Consider the following 8,578-nt stretch of genomic DNA (forward strand, 5'->3'; position numbering starts at 1 on the left):
ATTTAGATTGGTTCCATATCTTGGGTATTGCAAATAGTGCTGTGATAAACATGGTGAAATTTGTTTTGTTTATCCCTCTGCCTCCCTGGACACCCGCATCTATGTGAGCATGGAGTCCAGGATGCTTACAGAAAAAAAGTCTCCACGTCTTCCCCCCGCAAGCCTTTCAGAAAGCTGTTCTGTCCTTACATTCTACATCCCTCCAGTCACTCTGAAGAGGAAACAATTTTCATCCTCGTTGTGTAAACTTTTTAGAGAAGACCCTTTTGGGAAGCCAAGAATTCAGCTTTTCCTCCCACCTTAACTTGGGCTAAGTCTAGGTGTGTTTTTATTTGTCTATCTCTATGGCCCATCAAGCTCAGAGAACTCAAACACGTCTCTCACCAAGGCAGTTTTAACATTTTCTAAACTTTTTTCCTAGGCTACTCCATCGCCTCTTCCAGAAATCTTATTAAAGAGGTGGCAACTTCTCCAGGCCTGCTTTCTTTGCTACTCAATCTGCTGCCACAAGTATGTTGTGAGCATATTGTACCTCACTGTATAAACCTTGTGCTATGTGTTATATAGAGAAAAGAACTGGTTTTGCTTACAGTGAGTAATGTTGAAACATGTTGGAGAAATGATATTAAGAGTTTAGTAATTATTCAAAATGCTTCAAGGAGAATGATAAAAAACAGACGGCTTTAGGATGGTAGACTAAAGCTAGACTAATAGAAAATATATGGGAAACTCTTAGCAATAATTCCAATGAAAGGTGAAAAAAGTCACGGGATAGAGGCATAGAGAGGATGCCGATGGTACACGTTGAGAGAGGACAGTTTACATAATTTGCAGACTGTCAAGCTATGAATCAAGTGTGATGCACCAGCAGCACAGTGATAGCACCTCCCTTAACACAGCAGTCTGGACCCACTCTCCTGAGACTGAGTACACATATCTTTACATTATTTGTATGTGAGGTCTCGTTGTCAGTTTCCAGCTTACCTACCTCATGTGATCTTCCAGTTTCCTTTGTAATAATCTGTACCTTGAGTCCAGGCAAAACCATTCCCTTCTGAGATCTTTACTAACTTCCTCCCTTCCTTCTCACCTTCCTGGCTTTCTCACCTCATTTCTCTCTCTTCTACTCATCAGAAGCTTATTATCAGCTGAACCATGATCAAAAGGTAACCTTAGTGTAATAGAATATTGGCATAAGTGTGAAGTTCCTGAGAGAGAAATAATTTTTATAAAATCTTGGGAAGAAGTGGCTGTCCTCCCTTCTCCCAAATATTGAGCATCAGGGCCAGGCCTAGGATAAACCAGGTAGTCACCTAGAAAGCAAACTTCAAGGAAGAGCTCACTCTCAAGTCTTGCAAGTTCAAGGTTACCAATTGCAGGACTCTGAGAGTGAGTGCCTCCTTAGCACTGTAGGAACCTACCTTGCCTCTTGCTCCTTCCAACGTTTTTGACTTTTACATTTGTTGGGCACTAAGGATACGCAATGATTAAGAAGTAGTCTTAGGAACGTGCCATGCTCCTGGGAGAGACAAAGAGGTATGCATTCTATTGAAACAGAATGGTATAAATGTTCCCTAGAAATAAGAAATTTAACCAGATTTAAAGGATTAGAAAAGACATCCAAGAAAAGTTACCAGGTAAATTAATATATGATGCAGTTGTGAATTAGCCAGGTAAAAGAAGAGGGAGAGAATATAGTTTTCCAAGCATATAAATAGTACCTACTGGAATATTTTCCAATAATGATGAACTCATCTTTTTGGAAGATGACATAAATAAACAGGAGTTCATAGGACTGTAAAATGCAATGTCGGGTCATTTGATCAAGCCCAGCCATGTCATGCCATCATTAAGCAAATAATTTAACCTCTCCCTCTTTCACTGTTTTCAGTAAAACATGTTTATATTAATAGAAGATGCTGGCAGCATATGAGAAGATCAAGCGGGATAAGGAAGTAATAATTTTTCAAAAAGTTAAAGCAGCTATTTACATCCTGAATTAACACAAACTGTTCCATGTATACTTTCTTAGGAAGGCTGAGAAAGAGCCAAAACCATAGCACTGTTTCGGGGCCTCCTCATTTACACATTATCCTACCTGTTTTATAGGTAACTCCTAATACTTACAAAATATTGTACCAAATGGATGTATTTTTCTCTGATCTCTCTCACTCTTACTACCTTTACTACAACATGGTTTTCCTGATCTGTGCTGATATCATTGTCAACACTTTTATGGGTCATGCTAGTCTTGTTCATCATTATTAGAAGCCATTGATCATGTGAACCTAGTCTATTGAGAGTCACGGACACGTCTCTCTTGGCTAAGAGAATTCATGCCTTAATAACTGCCCATTCCACATTTAGCAAATTCTGGTTCTTCTCATGCTTACTGTGGGCCTGTCCATGCTCACTGATTTTCCATGGACTGCATGCAATTTTGATGGCCTACCTTTGATAAATGTTATTATCTGCAGTGTATGTATTATCTGCCATGCTGATATCTCATGGATACATATTGGCTCTGAATAACTTTCTGTCCAAAGCATCCAGCAGTGTTTTGATCTGAGTAGCATCTGCTTCTGGTAAAAATGGTGACCACCATCCCCTACCTACCCAAGTCTGCCCCAATACCAGATCCAGTATCTCTGCCCATCCGTGTGGGGTACAGGTCTTCAAAATCTGCAATGCCTATATCTCAGCATAGAAGGGGTGAGCCAAGAACTCCTACTTTGTCTTTGGTTTAAAGGATTTGCCCACTTATTTCTTGATGGATTCTGAGCTCTCTTCTTGGAATATGCAGCAACTTATAGCATAGTGTCTAATGTGAAAGGTTGCCTCTACCTTAACCTGAGACTATACTATTTGGCAAGGTTTTTGTTTTCTGTTTTTCTTCCTTCCTTCCTTCTTTCCTTCCTTCCTTCCTTCCTTCCTTCCTTCCTTCCTTCCTTCCTTCCTTCCTTCCTTCCTTCCTTTCTTTTTCTGTTAGGTTCCACCCTTTGTCATTACAGTGGAAGCTGGATGAAGAGAGCAACAAACGAAACATAATTTTTCCCCGAATTATGAACCACACAAGAAATATCTTCCTCTATTCTCATGGTTTTTCAACTTCATTCTTCCAAAATATATCCCCCAGTAGGGAAGAGGAAAGTAGATTTAGATTTTGCCTTTTCTAAGTATCTGCAAGAAGAGGTTTTTCAAAAGCCAAGTAAGACCCGTAACATTTTGACTGACACGTTACTGCCTTTCGCTGGCTGTCAGCTCCAATAAACCACACCTCTGCTCTCACGCTGGCCTGTCATGCCCTGTTGCCTATACTGAACCTCTGCCAAGACACACTGAAGCCACTAACTGACCTGTCCACCAGACTTTTGTTCATTTGTGCCACAGATGTGACTATGTAACCCTGAGCCTGGTCTTGGTTCCAGTACCACCTCTTTAGATCATACCCAGAAGCCAATCTGCAAGAAGCATTTGTTTCAGAAGCTCCTCCACCAATCCTGTTTCTGCTTCTTCCCCACTCTTTATTCTCCCAGCGCTGGGGATTTAGAGTTTTGCAGCAGTATTTCCCAAGGTCTCTTCCTGCATCCTGCTTTTGAAATTAGCCTAGTCAACAAGAAGGTGATTAATTATAATCTTCACATAGGAAATAAAAGAAAAGCTAGAGAGGATGGCTTTTTTGCCCCTGCTTTTTAGAGAACTCCCAGGACTTGCTCTTAATTGAAGAATATGAAAATATAGGGATCAGAGCAGAGCAATACATTGATTCATCAGAAAAATGTCCCCACCCTATCCACCTTGACCGTACTCTTAAAATGTTCTGCCAGAGCCATTGTAAGCACAGAGCTATGCCCCATTACATAGGACTCAGCTCCACAGAGAGAAAATGAAATTCAGTCTTTTACTTCTCTTTGGCTTTTTCTATGAACTTTTCATTCCATCTTGTCAATATAAGGAAGGACAGAAAGGAAAGGGAGAAATTGCTAGGGGTGTTAATCTGTTACCGGACTCAGGTATAGCTGCCCACCCCCTTGAGAAGGAAAGGAAAATAAACTCAGAAGTTAAATGTTTGGTGTTAGAGAAGCAGATGTCTTCAGCTGAAGGAGTTGGTTGGCTACCCCATCTCAAAGATTTACATTTACTGGGGGGTTTTTAAAGGAAGGGTTCAGGGAATGGAATGTCAGAGGTGAAAAGCAGGAGAGAAGGAGATGTGAGTTACAAGGGGTCCGTTTCTATGGGTCAGGTACAAGGACCGGCCAAGGCTTCATCTGGTTTCTGTTCTCATCTTCGCTGTTATCTCAGGACCCTGCAAGATTTTGATCTGGTCCGGTGCACTTGGCTGGTGTCCAAGGTCAGCTTCAGTCATTTGGCCTTGATCATTTCTCAAAACTCTACAGGTCTCAAAGAAAGAACTGTTAGCTTTGCAAAGTACTAATTAGCTTCTCGGCCTTGTTTTTCTACTTAGGGAGTGAGATCAGAAAGTCAAGGGATGGGAAGAAAGAGTGGAGAGAAAAAAAACTGTCCTTTTTAAAATCCCCCCACCCTCCGCAGCCCAGGCAGCTGTGGGTCCCAGCATGGCTTCAGTCTTGCTCACTCCAACAAATCAAATGTGTCTACTTACAGACTTTATGTTATTATTCTTATACCCTTTATATTATAAGTCTGCCATGGTAGGTTTCAGGATCACTGGACCTAGAGGGTAAATCAAGAAAGATTTCTTTTGATGTGGCTTAGATTCCCCTAAATTCATACCCAAGAGCACAGGAAAGGAAAAACTCTGATTCAGAGAGTTGTAATCTTATATTTTTGAGAGTATTAAATGAGGATACAATTTCGGTTGCCCATATTTCAGAAAGCATCAGAGGGTACAATAACAGAGACGAAAACAGACAGAAGAACCAACAGATGCACAGAAGGACATGGGTCATTTTATATTTCATTCATTCATTTTAATCAAAAATTATATTTTATTAAAAATTTTCTAGGGATACCTGCACTCCTATGTTCATCGCAGCTCTATTTACAATAGACAAAATATGAAATCAACCTAAATGTCCATCAACAGATGACTGTTTAAAGAAAATGTGGTACATATACACAAAGGAATGCTACTCAACCATAAAAAGAATGATATTCTGTCATTTGCAACAAAATGGATGAGCCTGGAGAAAATTATGTTAGGTGAAATAAGCCAGACACAGAAAGAGAAATACAATATGTCCTCCCTCATCATAACTTAGCATCATAACTGGATGCTAAGAAAAGAGGAAAGAAAGATACATAGAAAGAAAAAGGAGAAAGAAAAAGTAAGAAAGAAAGAAAGAGAGAGAGAGAAGGAAGGAAGGAAGGAAAGAAAGAAAGAAAGAAAGAAAGAAAGAAAGAAAGAAAGAAAGAAAGAAAGAAAGAAAGAAAGAAAGAAAGAAAGAAAGAAAGAAAGAAAGAAAGACTGTAACATTAACATTGAACTTTCAGAATGAGAAAACAAACCTTAAGGATACTAGAGATGGGGTAAGGCAGGTGGGAGACTGGAGAGTGATAAGTCAGGTAAAGGGAATAAGGAAATATTATGGTTTGTAATAATGAATATGTTAATAATAAAAAGTAAATAAAAATAACCCCCCCCCCCGTACACATACAAAAAAGGTATCTATGTGGCAATTCCTGTAATATAGTAGGGAATAAGACTTATGTTAGATTTACCTTCCTGGAGCACAGTCTAAAAGCTATTAAAGGAGAAACAACAAAAGACAGTATCTTAGGCTGAACAAATAATAATACGCTAGTCTGGAAACTGCTATAAAAATATATTTTTATTTTTGTTTTCTCCATGTTACTCATAGATCTCAAGAGATCTGGACCATTCTCACCCTTCTGTGGTGAAGAGTAGATGTGGCAGCCCTAGACCACGGTGAGGTCAGTATTACAGAGACCAGGGACAGGGTACATTCATATGAAGGGAAGTGACTAGTTACTGGGTGGCTCCTTATGTAATCCTAGTATTTTAGATCCTATATTTTGCTCATAAGAATATCTTTTTTGATTCAATTTAAAACCTGTCATCTGAGTCATTGGTACTGGCTCTTCAGCTGGTCATAGAACCACAAGCTCCCTTCTCCCTGTTGCCTAGACTGTGGACACAATCAGCCTTGAAAATATAACCAGAAAAGTCCATTTTCTCTTCTCGTCACAAGCATTGCCTCCATCCTCTCCCTTTCTCCCCACCCCACACATAGGACCAGCCATTACTCATCTCTGGTATTTTTCAAATACCGAGAACACCTATTTAGTCTTATTTATGATGTACTTCCAAACTGGACCTTTAATACCACTTTACTATCTGAAAATACATATCTCTGTTCAGTAGTATCTGGGAGTAAATCATCAAGACAGTGGTCATCTGGATTAGAAATTATATCTCTGCTTTAATATTATTGTCAATATTATTATTTGAAAAATGTTTATCAAAATTTAACTGAACAGAGTTTTCATAGATACACTTTTCTCAAAGGGGCCATCTTGAATTGAGGCTAGAATAAGGCTCATTTATTCATTTGGTGCAATTTTCTTTCTTTCTTTCTTTCTTTCTTTCTTTCTTTTTTTTCTGTGTTGAGAGCAATTTTTTGTATTGGATATGAATATTCATGAGATACAGAGCTGACTGTCAAACAGCAACCAGCTCCATATAAGCAAGAAAACTGAATGCATGTCTGACTGAGGTAAATTATGCCTTATTTCTAGGTATATCAGGGCCAATATATGTAGACAACATGGAAAAAAAAATGGTCTTTGACTCATATACTGGTAATTCATAATGTAGACCTAAGAACCATATATACATCAGGTGCTATAGGCTCACCGAACAGTGTGAGTTACCTGAGGAAAACAGTTAATATCATATCAGTTGGACACTTGAAATGTGTAATTAGTATTGTACACATATTATGTCATATGCAAATCAGCAATAAATGGGCAGGGTCAGATGATGTTCTAAGTAGCAGAGGGATTGGTTGGTTTCCAATGAAATGCCTTTCCCTAGTCACTCCTGCCAACAAAGTTGTCAGTTTGTCCAGGTTTCTTGTATTATCCTTCAAAGAGCAGTGAGTCAAAGTCATGCTCTGGAGCAAGGCAGAGAGAATAAGTGAAGTATGCCACTCTGGATTTGCTTGGTTTTAATGCTATAAATGACAGGGTTCATAAAAGGGGGGAAAAGGAAGTAGATGTAGCTCATAGTGATGTGGACCACATGAGGAGCATGCTTTCCAAACCTGTGAATAAATGTCAGACCAACTACAGTGACATAGAAGACCAGGATACAGCAGATATGGGAGACACATGTGTTGAGGGCCTTGGCTCTTTCTTCTCCAGAAGCAATGCCCATTACAGTTTTGAGAATCAAAATGTAAGAGAAAAAGATGATGAGAAAGTCCAACAAGACCATTGCAAATACAACCACAACTGGGTAGAGACGATTGAAGCTGATGTCAGCACAGGCTAGCTTGATGATATCTTGGTGTAGTCAGAAAGCATAGGAGAGTACATGGGATTGACAATAGGGAAACCAGTGCAGGCGGATAATGACTGGCATGATTGACAGGCTGGCCCTTGTCAATACCGCCACCCCAATCTTGATTACCCAGGTGTCATTAAGAATGGAGGTGTATCGTAAGGGATTGTGGATGGCAATGAACCGGTCATAGGCCATAGCAAGCAAGACACCTGACTCCATGACAGAAAGAGTATGAATAAAGTAGGCCTGAGAGAAGCAGGCCCCATGGCTAATCTCTCTGTGATTTAACCACAGAACACCCAGCACTGTGGGCATTGTGGTTAATGTGACTCCAAGGTCTGTGGCAGCCAACATAGCTAAGAAATAGTACATGGGCTCATGGAGGTTATGGTCATCCCTGATGATAAAGAGAAGGGTGCCATTGCCAAAAAGTATGGAGATGTAGGCCACCAATAATGGGATGGAAATCCAGTGATGTACCTTCTCCATGCCTGGGAAGCCAGTAAGCAAGAATGGGGAAGCAGTGGTGTTGAGCCACATTGCTGGGCTCGCAAAGAAGAAAGTGTTTTTTTTCAGGTAAAACAATAAAAACTAGTTCTTTAGAACTTGCCTCTTGAGAATGCTACCTGTTCATAAGGTGTTCACCAGTCTTGTCTTCTGGTGTCAGCAAGGATGTTAACTTACTCATTTCTTGGAGGCTCTTAGATATGGGAGAATAGATGTAGAAAGAACAACTCTACATATGATTAAGGATCCTGATAACCTATATGTAAGCTTATTATCCCCAGTTATGCACTGGGGATACAGCAACATATGCAGAATAGACCTTGTTGATATTCTTGCAAAACACATAACCCAGAAAATGAAGACAAAATAAAAGAAGAAATTGCTATATTCAAATAGGGCAATACTAGCATCAAAACTTACAGAGTGTTTTTCATGTGCTTCTCTTCTTGACTGCTGGTATTGAGGATGTATGTAAAGGTTTCCCAGACTATGTGAGACCTAGAAGATCAGTAGAAAAATGGTTCTAAGCATTGCTGGAAAGGCAGGCATGAACATCCTATGTGA

General features: G+C 39.7%; 1 protein-coding gene across 1 annotated transcript; it reads right to left on the reverse strand.

The window, feature by feature from the left end:
* Window positions 1-7,108: 7,108 nt before the first annotated feature.
* Window positions 7,109-8,047, reverse strand: LOC134376822 (olfactory receptor 51B6-like). The gene is given in 1 exon segment (XM_063095356.1): window positions 7,109-8,047. A coding segment is annotated over 1 exon segment (939 nt).
* Between the last annotated feature and the right edge of the window lie 531 nt (window positions 8,048-8,578).

Source organism: Cynocephalus volans, chromosome 4 (genome assembly GCF_027409185.1).
Source record: "Cynocephalus volans isolate mCynVol1 chromosome 4, mCynVol1.pri, whole genome shotgun sequence".
Classification (NCBI taxonomy): Eukaryota; Metazoa; Chordata; class Mammalia; order Dermoptera; family Cynocephalidae; genus Cynocephalus; species Cynocephalus volans.